Source organism: Bos taurus, chromosome 29 (assembly GCF_002263795.3).
Source record: "Bos taurus isolate L1 Dominette 01449 registration number 42190680 breed Hereford chromosome 29, ARS-UCD2.0, whole genome shotgun sequence".
Classification (NCBI taxonomy): Eukaryota; Metazoa; Chordata; class Mammalia; order Artiodactyla; family Bovidae; genus Bos; species Bos taurus.
In genome coordinates, this window is record NC_037356.1 from 39,438,473 (window position 1) to 39,456,877 (window position 18,405).

General features: G+C 43.4%; 1 protein-coding gene across 1 annotated transcript; it reads right to left on the reverse strand.

Moving 5' to 3' along the window:
• Positions 1–351: 351 nt before the first annotated feature.
• Positions 352–18,013, reverse strand: PAG11 (pregnancy-associated glycoprotein 11). Its single transcript, NM_176623.2, is given in 9 exon segments — positions 352–637; positions 2,570–2,668; positions 2,752–2,893; positions 12,971–13,087; positions 13,975–14,168; positions 15,409–15,527; positions 15,605–15,722; positions 16,679–16,829; positions 17,961–18,013. Coding segments are annotated over 9 exon segments (1,131 nt in total). The 3' UTR covers positions 352–499.
• Positions 18,014–18,405: the final 392 nt, after the last annotated feature.

An 18,405-nucleotide genomic window follows, 5' to 3' on the forward strand; every position in this document is an offset into this window, starting at 1 on the left:
TCTTCAGGACATAAAACCCTAGGGCAGGTAGCTTTGGATTCCCTCACTAGGTGTAGAAGCCTTAAGAAAGAAAGCTGTCAGACTAAGACAATCAAAGAAGAGAGAGGGGAAAGAGTGAGGATGAGAGAGAACTGATGACTTCTGATTTCGTGGGTCCAGCCACTGAGATCTTTGAATCTGCTCTAGTTCCTGTGTCCTGGATCCCCAGAATTCTTCCAATGAGTTCTCCCTTTCCTGAAAGCCATTTGGAGTTGGGCTTCTCTCACTTGTGATTCAGAACTGTTCCTAGATTCTCCCCGATCATTATGTACCTCCCAGATACAAACAGAGGCATCCATTTGTTTTAGAACGGTTAAGAGTGAAACCTTTTATTTTTCAGTGAGAATATGACTTTCAGAGCACCAAACACAGTTTACCAGCATCCTGGGCAGGAGTGCCCTAAGTGTGAGCAAGTGTGTGTTAGGACTGGCCTGAATGATTCCTGAACAAGTCCAAGCATTTACACAGCAGGAGCCAGGCCAATCCTGTTATTTCCTCGGTCATAAACTGAGAAATACAGCCTCAGGAAGACGTCACCCAGGATCCATTGGTCTGTGTCGTCCCCATGAAAGGTGCTAAGGCATAAGCTATTAGAAATCTGAGGGAGACAGAAATATACACCAGTTAGCCTGAGCCCTTGTCTGCAACCCTCCTCAATATCCAGACCTGCCACACTTCTTGTTTTTATTTCCTTCTTTTGATAAGTATCAAGTGGTTTCCTTAGAAGCTGGGGAATGTGAGAGTTCATGCAAAAAGTTAAAGGGCCAAGACATATGGTTGCCATGAGGAAGGGTGTGGGGGAGGCGAGGATTGGGAGTTTGGGATTATCAAGTGAAACTAATATATACAGGATGAATAAATAGCATAATCCTACTACATAGCACAGGGAACTATATTCAATATCCAGCAATATACTGTAAGGGAAAAGAGTAAGAAAAAGAATATATATACTTGTTTTTGTGTAACTGAGTCACTGTGCTGTATAGGACAACTTAATGCAACACTGAAGATCAGCTACACTAAAACAAATCTTTTTAAAAAATGAACAAGAGTGGTCATAGTTTCCCTCAGTCTCTGTTTCTTTCAGTCCACTGTTCACTGCTTTCTCTACAGAGAATGCCTTTTCTTTTTCCCACTTTTCCACGACCTATTTTTTGTTTAAAAAAAAAAACTGTTAATTTTGTATTGAAGTATAGCTGATTAACAATATTGTGAGTTTTAGGTAGACAGTTAAGGAACTCAGTCATATATATACACACATCCATTCTCCCCCAAACTCTCTTCCCATCCAGACTGCCACATAGCATTGAGCAGAGTTCCCTGTGCTACACAGTAGGTCCTTGTTAGTTATCCATTCTAAATAGATTAATAGCAGTGCCCACAATGCATTCTTTAAGACTGCTCTCAAGCTCTCTAGGCAGCCTTCCTGGACCCACAGTTACCATCCCTGAAGACTTCAGACTGGGTCAATGACTTACCCTGGTTCTGCCATAGTCTGTGGCCCTCATCACTCCTAATCTGTTCCCAGCACACCTTTGCACAGCTACCGGGGTACCATTTGCATGGAATCCAGTATAGATTTGCCTCAACCCAAGCATCTCCTCTTTCCTCCATGAGGCTGCGTTTTAGAATTACTGAAATTCCCTCTCTTCCTCAAAGCCTTCTTTGAGCCCATCAACCTGCTCTGAACTCCCACAGGGAGCTGATAGGAAGCCTCCACCCTATACCGGGGCTTTGCAGTCACTGTGCACCCTTTATTCACCTTAGCATCCAACCTCCCCACAGAGGGGACTAGTATCCCAACTCAGAGAGAGAGCACTGAGGCTTAGCAAGGGGAAGTTGCAGCCAAGTATTAAGGTAATTGTGTTATTTATCACCCCAATCTGGACATTTCTGAGATGGAATGGGAGACTGCTAATCACTACGGTGGGACAGCACACTGCCAACCCCGCTTGTCACATGGTCTATTTGAGGGGTTGCTAGAGCTGACTTTCCGTGTTCGTACACCTGAGGGCTCTGGTTGAACTGAAGCTCTGTGAGGACTGAGGCCCTTAGTGTTCCCCTCTCCTTGTGACTCCCACCATGCCAGCACAGAGTAGTGTCTCAACATTTATTTCTGGATGACGGATGTCCCAGACTGCCCTTTACTCTCAAGTGGTTGGTTTTGTGGGAGGCACTGGCCCAGCCACAGGGGCTCAGCAGCATCTGCAATGGTGTGACCTGGCCTGCAGAGGGACTCCTCCTCCCAGCAGCAACCCAAGAGTTCTTGCCTATGCGCGTGCTAAGTCACTTTAGTCGTGTCTGACTCTGTGCAGCCCTATAGACTGCAGCCTGCCAGTCTCCTCTATCCATGGGATTCTCCAGGCACGTCTACTGGAGTCGATTGCCATGCCCTTCTCTAGGGGATTTCCTAATCCAGGGATCAAACCCGTGTCTCTTACATCTCCTGCATTGGCAGGCAGGTTCTTTACCACTAACTCCATCTGGGAGTCCCAGAACTGAGAAGCAGCTCTCTGGATTGGCCCCTCACCTTTTGGATGTAGGCTTCAGCAGGCACTGAGTAATCGATGCCATTGATGGTGAAGATGACAGGAGGCAGGATACTGATGACAGGACACAAAACCATGTACTGTTGGGGAAAGAGGGAGAGAGGTTGGCCCAGGAGATCCTTGTGTAGGGGAACTGGGAGAGACCTGTGTCATGACCCTTCACCTCGGAACCGTAGGGCATAGCGTGGATGAACTTTTGGATGTTGGTGACTGGTCTTGCTGGGCCATGGATCAGTGATGTCCCGGTATCCACAAGAGCCTCGCAGCCGTGTTCACAGCCAATCACTCTCCCATTCATGGAGATGCTGAGAAACAGTGGGACAAAGTGGGCATCAAGATTACTCAGAAGTCTCCCTCACAGCTGCCCTCTCCACGACTGACTCCCAAACAGTCCTTCAGCTCTTGCCCTGACTCTGTTTTTCTTTGCTCTCATCATGTCACCTTCTTTGATATCCTTAAATGCAGTACTTGAGAAGCAGTCCTAAAGTGAGGAATAGGACAGGGAGATCACTTTCTCCCTCACAAATTCACCAAAAGAACATTTGAATGCTGAGCAAATTCCACAAAACAACTTCTGAATGCCAGCAGAGCACATCAGGCACCCAGAAAAGCAGCCCATTGTCTTTGCAAGGAGGTAGGAAACAATATAAAAGACAAAAAGAGACAAAAGAGGTAGGGACAGAGCTCCATCCCAGGAAGGGAGTCTTAAAAACGAGAGAAGTTTCCAAACACCAGGAAACACTCTCACTGCCGAGTCTGTGGCGAGCCTTGGAACCACAGAGGGCAACATAACCGGGAGGAAAAATAAATAATTCAAACCCACAGATTATGTGCCCAATGGTAACTCCCCCAGCGGAGAAGCAGCGCAGGTGTCTGCATCCGCGACTAGCAACCGGGGTCTGGGCGGGGAGGCACAGGCTGCATTGCTTAGAGTAAGGACTGGGCCTCAATGCCCCAAGGGCAATCTGAAGGAACTAACTTGGGGTAGCAAACCAGACTGTGGGATAGCTACCATGCGAAAAGCCCTAACCTAAGACACCACCAGGCTCACTCACAGAACAAAGGACTGACTAGAGCTACACGAAAAGCCCTAAGCTAAGACACAGTTGGTGATGGACAAGAAGGCCTGGCGTGCTGTGGTTCATGGGGTCGCAAAGAGTCGGACATGACTGAGCAACTGATCTGATCTGATCTGAAGACACCATCAGGCCCACTCATAGAACAAAGGACTGAGCAGAACTTTCCAGCTGCAGACCATCCCCCTCCGGTGACAGGCAGCCAGAGCCGGAAGGGGGCAATCGCGGCCCCAGAGAGGCATTATCTACCAAACTGCAAGCAGGCTTTGTTGTTAACTAAGACTTCTTGGGATTCTGGATGGTCAACATCCACCTGAGAAGGTGCACCAGTTTACACCCAGAAAACCAAGAGGCAGGGACAGGGGAGGCGATAAGTCACAGTGACTTGCCAAACACCTGGTCACCTGAGCTGCTCAGACCTGGGAAGGGCACAAAATGCAGGCCCAACCCAGTCTGTGCCACTGAGGACTACCCAAGTACCTAAACCTGAGCGTCTTAGACCTGGAAAGTGCATACAACCCAGGGTCGGCCTCAGACAGTTCCCAGCAGAGCAACCTAGAGCCTAAGCAGTATAGACAGGGAAAGCACACACGCCATGAGCGGGAGCAAACCCAGTGTGGCCGAGTTACTGCAAGCACACGCCAGTGTTATCTGTTGGCAGCATCCCTCCCTCCCCACAGCACGACTGAACAAGTGAGCCTAAAAACGTGTCCACCACCTCCCCCTTGTGTCAGGGTGGAAATTAGACACTGGAGAGACCAGCAAACATAAGAAGCTAAAACAGAGGGAACCACCTTGAAAGTGACAGGTGCAATAAATTAAAACCCTGTAGTTAGTACCGACTACATAGGAAGGGACCTATAGATCTACAGACATATAAGCAGAACAAGGAACTATCTGAAAATGAACTGGCCCCATACTGCCCACAACACCACCAGAGAAAGTCCTAGATATGTTTTTACTATATTTACTATCATTCTTTATTTTTTTAATTTTTTTTAAATTTTAAGTCCTCTATTACTCCTTTAATTTTCATTTTTATAACCTACTATTACTTTGCAAAAATAAAAAGAGAGAGAGACCCTATTTTTTTAAAGCAAACTTCACTATATATATTTTATAAATTTTGTGACTTTATTTTTTTTCTTTAATATTGTATTTTTGAAAATCCAACCTCTACTCTATATTTTTAATCTTTGCTTTTTGGTATTTGTTATCAATTTTGTACCTTTAAGAACCCAATCTTCAGTACCCATTTTTACTTGGGAGCAAGATTACTGGCTTGACTGCTCTCTCCCTCTTTGGACTCTCCTTTTTCTCCACCAGGTCACCTCTATCTCCTCCCTCCTCCTTGTCTTCTCTACCCAACTCTGTGAATCTCTTTGTGTGTTCTGGGCTGTGGAAAACACTTAGGGAAATGATTACTGGCTGGATCTGTCTCTCTCCTTTTGATTCCCCCCTTTTTCCTCCTGGCCACTTCTATCTCCTTCCTCCCCCTTCTCTTCTCTGTGTAATTCCATGAACATCTCTGAGGAGTCCAGACTGTGGAGCACACATAAGGAAGTGATTACTGGCTACCTTGCTCTCACTTCTTTTGATTCCACCTCATCTCATTTGGGTCACCTCTAACTCCCTCCTCCCTCTTCTCTTCTCCATGTAACTCTGTGAACCTCTCTGGGTGTCCTTCACTGAGGAGAAACTTTTCATCATTAACCTAGATGTTTTTTCAATGGTGCTGTATAGATGGAGAAGTCTTGAGGCTACTGTAAGAATAAGACTGAAAACCAGAAGCAGGAGGCTTAAGTCCAAATCCTCAGAACACCAGAGAACTGCCTCTAGGGAACATTAATCGACAGGAGCTAATCAAATGCCTCCATACCTACACTGAAACCAAGCACCACCCAAGGGCCAACAAGTTCCAGAGAAAGACATAACATGCAAATTCTCCAGCAACAGAGGAACACAGCCCTGAGCTTCAATATGCAGGCTACCCAAAGTCACTCCAAACCCACTGACATCTCATAACTCATTACTGGACACTTCATTGCACTTCAGAGAGAAGAAATCCAGCTCCACCCACCAGAACACCGACACAAGCTTCCCTAACCACGAAACATTGACAAGCCACCTGTACAACCCCACCCACAGCAAGGAAACTCCACAATAAAGAGAACTCCACAAACGCAAAATACAGAAAGGCCACCCCAAACACAGCAATATAAACAAGATGAAGAGACAGAGGAATATCCAGCAGGTAAAGGAATAGGATAAATGCCCGCCAAACCAAACAAAAGAGGAAGAGATGGGGAATCTACCTGATAAAGAATTCCAAATAATGATAGTGAAAATGATCCAAAATCTTGAAAACAAAATGGAGTTACAGATAAGTAGCCTGGAGACAAGGATTGAGAAGATGCAAGAAAGGTTTAACAAGGACATAGAAGAAATAAAAAAGAGTCAATATATAATGAATAATGCAATAAATGAGATCAAAAACACTGGAGGGAACCAAGAGTAGAATGACAGAGGCAGAAGATAAGATAAGTGAGGTAGAAGATAGAATGGTAGAAATAAATGAAACAAAGTGGGGGGAACAAACTAAAAGAAATGAGGACAATCTCAGAGATGTCTGGGAAAATGTTAAACACACCAACATTTGAATCACAGGAATCCCAAAGAAGATGAAAAGAAAGACCATGAGAAAATACTTGAGAAGATAATAGTTGAAAACTTCCCTAAAATGGGGAAGGAAATAATTACCCAAGTCCAAGAAACCCAGAGAGTCCCAAACAGGATAAACCCAAGGTGAAACACCCCAAGACAGATATTAATCAAATTAACAAAGATCAAACACAAAGAACAAATATTAAAAGCAGCAAGGGAAAAACAAAAAATAACACACAAGGGGATTCCCATAAGGATAACAGCTGATCTTTCAATAGAAACTCTTCAGGCCAGAAGGGAATGGCAGGGGATACTTAAAGTAATGAAAGAAAATAATCTACAGCCCAGATTACTATACCCAGCAAGGATCTCACTCAAATATTAAGGAGAAATCAAAAGCTTTACAGACAAGCAAAAGCTGAGAGAATTCAGCACCACCAAACCAGCTCTCCAACAAATGCTAAAGGATCTTCTCTAGACAGGAAACACAAAAAGGGTGTATAAACTCGAACCCAAAACAATAAAGTAAATGGCAATGGGATCATACTTATCAATAATTACCTTAAACATAACTGGGTTGAATGCCCCAATCAAAAGACAAAGACTGGCTGAATAGATACAAAAACAAGACCCCTATATATGTTGTCTACAAGAGACCCACCTCAAAACAAAGAACACATACAGACTGAAAGTGAAGGGCTGGAAAAAGATATTCCATGAAAATAGAGACCAAAAGAAAGCAGGAGTAGCAATACTCATATCAGATAAAATAGATGTTAAAACAAAGGCTGTGAAAAGAGACAAAGAAGGACACTACATAATGATCAAAGGATCAATCGAAGAAGATATAACAATTATAAATATATATGCACCCAACATAAGAGCACTGCAATATGTAAGACAAATGCTAATAAGTATGAAAGGGGAAATTAACAATAACACAATAATAGTAGGAGACTTTAATACCCCACTCACACCTATGGATAGATCAACTAAACAGAAAATTCACAAGGAAACACAAACTTTAAATGATACAATAGATCAGTTAGACCTAATTGATATCTATAGGACATTTCACCCCAAAACAATTTTATCTTTTTCTCAAGTGCACACAGGACCATCTCCAGGATAGATCACATCCTGGGCCATAAATCTAGCCTTGGTAAATTCAAAAAAAGTGAAATCATCCCAAGCATCTATTCTGAGCACAATGCAGTAAGATTAGATCTCAATTATAGGAGAAAAACTATTAAAAATTCCAACATATGGAGGCTGAACAACACGCTGCTGAATAATGAACAAATCACAGAAGAAATCAAAAAAGAAATCAAAATATGCATAGAAATGAATGAAAATGAAAACACAACAACCCAAAACCTATGGGACACTTTAATAGCAGTACTAAGATGAAGGTTCATAGCAATACAGGCATACCTCAAGAAACAAGAAAACGGTCAAATAAATAACCTAACTCTACACTTAAAGCAACTAAAAAAGGAAGAAGTGAAGAACCCCATGGTTAGTAGAAGGAAAGAAATCTTCAAAATTAGGGCACAAATAAATGCAAAAGAAACAAAAGAGACCATAGCAAAAATCAACAAAGCCAAAAGCTGCCTCTTTGAAAGGATAAATAAAATTGACAAACCATTAGCCAAACTCATCAAGAAACAAAGGGAGAAAAATCAAATCAATAAAATTAGAAATGAAAATGGAGAGATCACAACAGACAACACAGAAATGCAAAGGATTGTAAGAGACTATCAGCAATTATATGCCAATAAAATGGAGAACTTGGAAGAAATGGACAAATCCTTAGAAAAGTACAACTTTCCAAAACTGAACCAGGAAGAAATAGAAAATCTTAACAGACCCATCACAAGCACGGAAATTCAAACTGTAGTCAGAAATCTTCCAGTAAACAAAAGCCCAGGTCCAGACGGCTTCACAGCTGAATTCTACCAAAAATTTAGAGAAGAGCTAACACCTATAATACCCAAACTCTCCCAGAAAATTGCAGAGGAAGGTAAACTTCCAAACTCATTCTATGAGGCCACAATCACCCTAATACCAAAACCTGACAAAGATGCCACAAAACAAGAAAACTACAGGCCAATATCACTGATGAACATAGATGCAAAAATCCCTAACAAAATTCTAGTAATCAGAATCCAACAACACATTAAAAAGATCATACATCATGACCAAGTGGGCTTTATCCCAGGGGTGCAAGTATTCTTCAATATCCTCAAATCAATCAATGTAATACACCACATTAGCAAATTGAAAAATAAAAGCCATATGATTATCTCAATAGATGCAGAGAAAGCCTTTGACAAAATTCAACATCCATTTATGATAAGAAAAAAAGAACCGTCCAGAAAGCAGGAATAGAAGGAACATACTTCAACATAATAAAAGCTATATATGACAAACCCACAGCAAACATTATCCTCAATGGTGAAAAATTGAAAGCATTTCCCCTAAAGTCAGGAACAAGACAAGGGTGCCCACTCTCACCACTACTATTCAACATAGTTTTGGAAGTTTTGGCCACAGCAATCAGAGCAAAAAAAGAAATAAAAGGAATCCAAATTGGAAAAGAAGAAGTAAAACTCACTGTTTGCAGATGATGACATGATCCTCTACATAGAAAACCCTAAAGACTCCAGAAGAAAATTACTAGAGCTAATTAATGAATATAGTAAAGTTGCAGGATATAAAATCAACACACAAAAATCCCTTGCATTCCTATACACTAACAATGAGAAAATAGAAAGAGAAATTAAGGAAACAATTCCATTCACCATTGCAATGAAAAGAATAAAATACTTAGGAATATATCTACCTAAAGAAACTAAATACCTACATATAGAAAACTATAAGACACTGGTGAAAGAAATCAAAGAGGACACTAATAGATGGAGAAATATATCATGTTCATGGATCAGAAGAATCAATATAGTGAAAATGAATATACTACCCAAAGCAATCTATAGATTCAATGCAATCCCTATCAAGCTACCAACAGTATTTTCCACAGAGCTAGAACAAATATTTTCACAATTTGTATGGAAATACAAAAAACCTCGAATAGCCAAAACAATCATAAGAAAGAAGAATAGAACTGGAGGAATCAACCTGCCTGACTTCAGGCTCTACTACAAAGTCACAGTCATCAAGACAGTATGGTACTGGCACAAAGACAGAAATATAAATCAATGGAACAAAATAGAAAGCCCAGAGATAAATCCATGCACATATGGACACCTTATCTTTGACAAAGGAGGCAAGAATATACAATGGAGAAAAGACAATCTCTTTAACAAGTAGTGCTGGAAAAACTGGTCAACCATGAGTAAAAGAATGAAACTAGAACACTTTCTAACACCATACACAAAAATAAACTCAAAATGGGTTAAAGACCTAAACGTACAACCAGAAGCTATAAAACTCCTAAAGGAGAACATAGGCAAAACACTCTCCGACATAAATCACAACAGGATCTTCTATGACCCACCTCCCAGAATATTGGAAATAAAAGCAAAAAGAAAACATATGGGACCTAATTAAAATTGAAAGCTTCTGCACAAAAAGGAAACTATAAGCAAGGTGAAAAAACAGCCTTCAGAATGGGAGAAAATAATAACAAATGAAGCAACTGACAAACAACTAATCTCAAAAATATACAAGCAACTCCTTCAGCTCAACTCCAGAAAAATAAATGACCCAATCAAAAAATGGGCCAAAGAACTAAACAGACATTTCTCCAAAGAAGACATACAGATGGCTAACAAACACATAAAAAGATGCTCAACATCACTCATTATGAGAGAAATGCAAATCAAAACTACAATGAGGTACCATCTCACGCCAGTCAGAATGGCTGCTATCCTAAAGTCTACAAGCAATAAATGCTGAAGACGGTGCACAGAAAAGGGAATCCTCTTACACTGTTGGTGGGAGTGCATACTAGTACAGCCACTATGGAGAACAGTGTGGAGATTTTTTTAAAAACTGGAAATTGAACTGCCATATAACCCAGCAATCCCACTGCTGGGCATACACATCGAGGAAACCAGAATTGAAAAAGACACATGTACCCCAGTGTTCATCGCAGCACAGTTTATCATAGCCAGGACATGGAAGCAACCCAGATGTCCATCAGCAGACTAATGGATAAGAAAGCTTTGGCACATATACACAATGAGTATTACTCAGCCATTAAAAAGAATACATTTGAATCAGTTCTAATGAAGTGGATGAAACTGGAGCCTATTATACAGAGTGAAGTAAGCCAGTAAGAAAAATACCAATACAGTATACTAATGCATATATACGGAATTTAGAAAGACGGTAATGATAACCCTGTATGCGAGACCGCAAAAGAGACACAGCCTTTTGGACTCTGGGAGAGAGTGAGGGTGCAATGATTTGGGAAAATGGCATTGAAACATGTATAATATCATATGTGAAACGAATCGCTAGTCCAGGTTTGATGCATGATACAGGATGCTCAGGGCTGGTGTACTGGGATGACCCAGAGGGATGGTATGGGGAGGGAGGTGGGAAGGGGGCTCAGGATGGGGAACACGTGTACACCCATGGCAGATTCATGTTGATGTATGGCAAAACCAATACAATAATGTAAAGTTAAATAAATAAATTAATTAAATTAAATGTAAAAAAAAATAAAATAAAATGCAGTACTTGAATAGGTTCTTTCCTACCTCAGGACCATGACACAAGCTGGTCTTCCTTCCTAGAAGACCCCACTCCCCTTTGACTAGCTAATTTCTCCTCATCTTTCAAATTCCAGCTTAACTGTCATGGTTTCAGTGAAGTCTTTCCCCCAGTGTATATCAAACTCCTGTCTTGGTCATTTTCTGTAGACCCTTCCTCATGTCTAGCATTTACCAAAGTAACAATTCACTATGTGTGTGAGTCATTTCATGTACATCTTCTTAGGTGTGAGGGCAAGTTTTATTCTCATTGCCTCGCTAAAGTGCCTGACACACAGTGGATGCACAGTGAGTGAATGAATGAATGTGAAAATAATAAATCAGGAACATCCAAAGAGCTATATCCAGTGTCTCAACGATAACGGGTCAAACACACAGTGAAGATGGAGGTTCCCTGGGGCAGCAGATTCTCATAGTGGGAGACAAGCTGCCCTGGGAGAGGGTGTCTACCATTACTGCTCATTCACCAAGCTCAGACACTGAGGCCCTGGCCAGATGATACCTGATAGCCCACGGAATCTCCAAAGGACAGGGCAACTTTTGTCTGAGGGTATCACAGAGATTCCCATCAATTACTATGCTAGTTATCAGGCCACTCCTGGATCCCACCTTCCTGATTCTATCAATCACAGAGCCTCCTCCACTGTGTGCTCAGGATGGGGGTCAGGGGTGGGTAGCTATGGTTATGTGGAGTGTCTCTTTTTATGAGTTGCTTTCAGGTCTCAAGACTGCAGCCAACCTCTCTACATAGCTGGGTAGCTTCTCCCTAAGGAGACCAGATTGTCCCGTTTGTTCAGGACTTTCTCTGTTTTTAAACTGACATTTATATGTACTGAGAACTTCCTCAGTCCTGGGTTCAGTTCAGTTCAGTCACTCAGTCATGTCCAGTTCTTTGTGACCCCATGAACTGCAGCACGTCAGGCCTCCCTGTCCATCACCAAGTCCCAGAGCCTACCCAAACTCATGTCCATTGAGTCAGTGATACCATCCAACCATCTCATACTCTATCATCCCATTCTCCTCCCTCAATCTTTCCCTGCATCAGGGTCTTTTCAAATGAGTCAGCTCTTTGCATCAGGTGGCCAAAGTATTGCAATTTCAGCTTCAACATTAGTCATTTCATTTTCCATTCATTTTCCAATGAAAACCTAGGACTGATCTCCTGGGTGGACTGGAGAGGATGGACTGGTTGGATCTCCTTGCAGTCCAAGGGACTCTCAAGAGTCTTCTCCAACACTACAGTTCAAAAGCATCAATTCTTCGGCCTTCAGCTTTCTTTATAGTCCAACTCACATCCATACATGACTACTGGGAGAACTATACCCTTGACTAGACGGACCTTTGTTGGCAAAGTAATGTCTTTGCTTTTTAGTATGCTGTCTAGGTTGGTCATAACTCTCCTTAACCTAGACAATTGGTCATCTTATCACAACTCTGTTCAGGCTGAGGAAATTCTCCCTGATCCTCTGTTCACCACACTGTAGGGTCCTCTAACCATGCTCCCCACATCACAGAGCAGTGGGTGCAGCCCTCCCCCAGCTGCACAGACCTCTCTGGACCCTGTGAAGGACCCTAGTCTGAGCCCTGGTCAGAAGGCCTGGGATGATTATGAACCCATGGGTGATTTGTGTATCTATGTGTTTGTGTGTTTGTGTATGTATTTATGTGGCTCTGTGTGTCTGTCTCTCTGTGTGCTTGTGTGTATCTGTCTGTCTAAGTGTGTTTATATGTGTGCCTATATGTGTGTTTATATGTGTCTGTGTGTGCTTATATGTGTGGCTTTATGGGTGGAGCATATCTCTGTGTGTGACCATGTATCTGTGCATGTGTTTGTGTGCTTGCATGTGTCTATGTATAGATGTGGGAGCATCACTTGGGGTGGCATTCAGAGGAAGAGGCTTACCGGTCCACAGTTATTAGCCAGCTTTTGGTTTGGGACACTGGTATCCAGTTGAGCTTTCCCTTGTGGTAGGAGTGGTCCACCCCACCTAACATCAACACACTGCCATTCTCCTTGCGGCTGTCGAGAGAATAAAAGAGGGGGATTCCTTGGAGGACTGTTATGCTGGGCAGTCTGAGGGCTGTGCTTGTCCACCCAACAAGGCCCTAATAGGGTCCCCATTTTACAGATGCAGAAATTGAGGGATTGAGATCCAGACCAAGATTAGTCACTGGCTAGAGTGGCACAGAGCAGGTTAGAAGCTGAGTCACTTGGCCAGGTTCCACCCACCTAGGCTTCTGAAGAGGCCCTGTACCTCCTGCAACCTGAATACCCTCAAAGGACAGTGTGCTGAAGGGCTTGGGCTTCCCCCTTGTCCAGCCTGTAATTTTTTCAGAAAAATCAAGGCCTGAGAGTGCTAAGGGTGTGGCTTCAGGTCACCCAGGGTTGGTTTCATCTGCCTGTGACCTGTGCTGTCCATGGGGCCCCACATTCAGCAGGGCCCCCCACCTCTGTTATCTCTGTCTGGAAATTCCTAAGACTTGTTGGATAAGGTGTCCCACACTTCCATTTTGCACTGTCTCCTGAAAATTATGTAGTTGGTCCCAGTGAAATGTTAGTGAGGAAGGAAAGATTTCCACCATCGCTCACTTTCATTCCATTTCAAATTCGTCAGCAAACTGTGTTACTTTTTCCTCCAACTTTTATCCTGACACCTTCCATTGCTGTCCCACTCCCCTCACCCCCGAGACCAAGCCACTGCCCTTGAGCCCATGAGCTAGGCTGTGTTCCAATAAAACTTCATTTACAAAAGCCAGTAGTGAAGCCAGGTGAAGCCCTGGGGCCATAGTTATCCTGGGCTACACAGTCTTTCAGGATACTTCTGTAACAAGTGTTCTATAATATTCATCCAACTGAAAGCATCTCACAGCTAATTTGGAGAGAGGGCTTGTCCAACTCAGACTTACGTGCTCAAGTAGAAGGCAAAGATAGGCTCAGAAATGGCACCTTGTTGCTTCAGCTTGTCAAAGATGGGGATGGTTCCTGGGACAGCGAGGCTGGGGTAGGACAAGCCCAGGACACCATCAAAGGGTGCGTTATCAAACCCGAATTGCTGCAGGCTTAGGCCAAACGGCTGGTCAGTGCTGACAAGTTTCCCGATCTGTGGGAGAGAAGAGTGTTCGCACATAAAGGATTGGAAGTAGGACTGGTCTCGGGGGTGCAGATGACATTAGAACCTCAGAGAAGAACTGAGTCCTGGCTGTGCCCTGGGTGGACTTCAGATGGTTAAAACAAGCTGGGACAGAAATTCGGGTTCCATTGGTGTGCGGACGTGAATTTTAATCAACACCAGCCATTTCTGCAAACACCATCTGAGTCAAATTGGCCTCATGCCTTCTGCACAGGTAGGGAAACCAAGAGTCAGGACTGGACCCAATGGTGCCCTCTTGAGGACAAAATGAGTAGAGAGCAGGGTAGTCCTCTCTTTGGCATCACTATGATCTGATGACAGAAATGGACTGAATTTATTGCAATGTATTATGGATTCTGCGTTTGCCAAGGAAGGCAGGAGCCCATTTTACAATGTCACTGGTAGGGTTCTTATGAATATGCCACCTGGGAAATATACATTTAGGGGTGTGTGTGAGAGAGAGAGAGAGAAATAGAGAGACAGGGAAAATCCTCAGGCACTTTGGGGAGGGAGGCCATAGATTTTACTAGACTTTCAGTGGCCCCCTAGAGTGAGAACCCATTTATCAAGTCCCTCCCGTATGTGTGGGCCCCTGCTTTTGCTGCCTGGATATCTGAAGCCCTAGGCTGCCCCCAGGGTTGCCCAATCAGTTTTATTCTCTCTCAAATAACCCCACACCTGCTTGAGTCCTGACAAGCCAGCCCAGCTACCACTTCCCAGATGTGTGACTTTGGCAAGGCCCTTGCTCTCTATACCTCAGTTCCCTCATGTGTATCATGGAACTAATCATAGTAACTTCTGTGTGGGGTTGTTGCAGGATTAAACAAGTTATTACCATGAAAGTACCCAGCACAGTTTGAGAATATAAAAGTGGGTGCTTTTTTCCCTGTCCCTGTTCCCCGCCAAATGAACCTTGAGCTTCTCACAGGCAAAGGAGCTGCAAGTCCACATCCCAAGCCACTCTCTGGGTTAGCCACTCTGGGAGTTTGAGTGTCAGCAGGGGCCCTGTCTCCCCAGGGACAGGATTCTGCAGGTAAGGCAGCTAGTCACAAGGGGAGTTAGGGAAGGACGGGCCCTGCCAGCTGGTCCTGCATCTGTTGTGTAAGCAATGGTCACTCCATAGCCAGTTCTGACCTAACATAGGCCATCTATGGGGACCACGAGGGGGTTGGTTAGTGCAGATCTGATTCAGCTTCTGTTTCCATGTTACCCGAACAGTGTCATAGGCAAGAACTCCGTTCATCATCCCAGATCCGTAGAGGATGTGGAAGGGCCTGCGCGTAAGCCGGAAGGTGGAAGATTTGTGATGGTCGAAGGTAATATGTGTATCTGCAGACATGAGAGATGAGTGTCAGTCAGGTCATAGGGTGGAGGGGATGAGTCAAGATGGGGAAGGTGGTACTCACGACAGGCAGGACTGATGCACTTGATGGAGGGCACCCACAAGTCAGATGAGCCTGTGTCAAAGACAACCCGGAACTCCTTAGGGGGTGTTCCAATGGTGATGTTGCCCACATAGGCCATCTAGAGGGGCCAGGAAGAAGTGGATTAGTGCAGATAGGGCTCCCCTCGCTTCCCAGACTGCTGCCTTCCTCTGGGTGTCACATGTCTCTTGAAATCACTTTCCAACCACCATTCAGCTCACAACCTTTGCTCAGAGTGCCTGCATTTGATATTTTTTCCTGTGCTATGTGGTATGCAGGATTTTAACTCTATGACCAGGCATTGAAGCAGTACCTTCTGTATTCGAAGCCCAGAGTCATAATCACTGAACCCCCAAGGAAGTCCGGTGACCTCATCTGAGAAGCTCTCTAGTCTCCTCTTCAAACCCATCCTGAGCACCTCCTTTTCCAGGAAATCCTCCTTAATCAACCCCAGCCACTCCTTCTAAACTCAGACCATGTTTGATCAACACCACACAATTGGCCCTTTCACTAAACATGTATTTACTCTTTGCACATCTCTCAGGGTAGCTTGGCCATTCTTGAATAAGAGATGAGACCTTTTTCAAGTCAATAATAATTATAGTGTTAGATTCTTATGGCATCATGTGCTATAGGGTTTCAGTAAATTTTTGCTGTTTTGATTCTTGGATCTCTGGAAGCTGAATTCCTCTACCTGGGGATTCACACTTGATTTCCAGTTGGCTTTATTTTTTATTAGAGATGGCTTACCACTTCACCTGTAACTGAGTGGCTCACTCAGTTCAGAAAGAACAATCTCCCTCAAACTAATGCCACATCTTTGGCACAGAAATAGATGTTTACCTGCCACCTGGTCATTGCTGGGCCGTTACCACAGACCAAGAGTTAAGGATGAGAATGTCTTCTCCTCTGGGAATGGGGCCCCTGTTCCCCACTGTTTCTGCCTCCTGCAGGAGCCCCAGATCCAATATCCCACCTGGAACCTCTAGATGAGCCCCACTGCTAGGCCAGAGCACAAGGGGGCGCTGTGGAGCACCAGCCTCCCAACCCACTCACATCCAGAGCATTCCTCAGGGGGTGAGTAGATAATTTGGGGTCACTAGCAGAATCATCGGACATTCTATTGGCTTGTTCCTCCAGGAAACTGTTCAGCAAGTTTTTTTCCCTCAGGATTTCTCGCATTGTCTTCGTTTTAGTTAGAGGCATTCTTTCACCAAGCATGAGGAAAAGGAAACAAAGAAGGAACAGTAGTCAACTGTCAGTGTTATAGTATAACAGTCATACCTGGCATTGTAATAGCACTGTATATTTTCCAAGCATTTTTTTTTTGACTGCCATCTATTATCAGAATGCTGTGCAAACACAGGGCAAAGACATAGGTTTGAATACAGATTCTGTTGTGTTATCTTGGGTCAGCCAATTGAACATTTGGAGTCTCAGTTTCCCTATCGGTAAAAAGGTGGAAAGGATAACCCCCACCCACCCCCCATATAGAATGCTTTGGCTGTTAAATAACATTTTGGATATAATGTACCTGATATATAGGGAGTCTCAACAAAGACAGCCATTACCGTTGCTGTTGCCACCCCACTATATCTTTCTCATAGAAGGTTAGGGAGGGAGGAAGAAGGGGGATTCTGATTCTCTCTTTACAGGGAAGAAATTTGAAATGCAAGGTGTTTGTGAAGTGACTGTGATCACATGGCTTGTTCGAGGTAAAAACAGTCTAGATGTAGCCTAATCGTTCTCCAGAGTTGAAGCAAAAGAGAGGGGTGAGAGAAGAATCCAGGAGAAGGAGAACAAATTAGAGAAATTAAGAGGCTAGAGAAACAAGAAAGAGTCAAAATTGAAAAGAGAAAAGAAAAGGAAAAAAAAAAAACAGAGAGATCTACATGAACAGAGACATCAAAGAGATGGAGAAATAAATAGATTAAGAGATAAATGAGAGAGATATAGAGATGCAGACGTGAACACATACACACAGAAGTAGAGAGAGAACAGAGAGGACACCTAGAATAAAATGTAGAAAATGCTACTCAGCAGGACCACACGTACATTTGCATAGGATGAGCAATGAACAATTGCAAGGTGTTCCATTTTCATATAGGTCATGACCGCACGCCCAAAGTTGTACAACCCTGCAGGTCTACCTCAAGACCCTTGGAACCCACATTTCCCATGGCAAAGTACTTGCCAATAAGTGAGAGTTGAACTTTAAGACCATCTTGGAATGATTATATTCCCTTCTAACCTTGACAGGTAGAAGAATATGAGGAAAATAAGGGAAAAAAAAAAAAACAGAAAGGAAGTTGATGCCACTTACAGTCCCTGTACTTACATGACTATGCACTCTGAGAGGGCCACCAGCCCAAGGAGCACAAGCCACTTCATGCTTCTTTCCCGGCTCCAAGTGCTCGCAGAAGATCCGGTTCTGGTCTGCAGTGGTGATCAGGCCCTTCCAGTTATATATGTTCAGAACTACCTTAATTGTTCCCTTTAGGCCATTATTAGATTTGATAAAAATAGAAACCTCTCGATAAAATCTTTACCTCAATCAGTGCCCTTGGGGAGTGGACTTTGAAGATTCTCAGAATACAAAGAGTCTACTATAATCTCTTCCTTGAGGCTTGGCTAGAAAACTAAACTGAAGTGCATGCATTATCTGAGAGTGTGGAAAAATTTGCCGACCTAGAGACAAAACACTGCTATTAACGTGATAAAAGTGAACATTAGGGGCCAGGCTAGACATTTGTGATCTCATGTGGTCTTCCTAGCCACTTCGT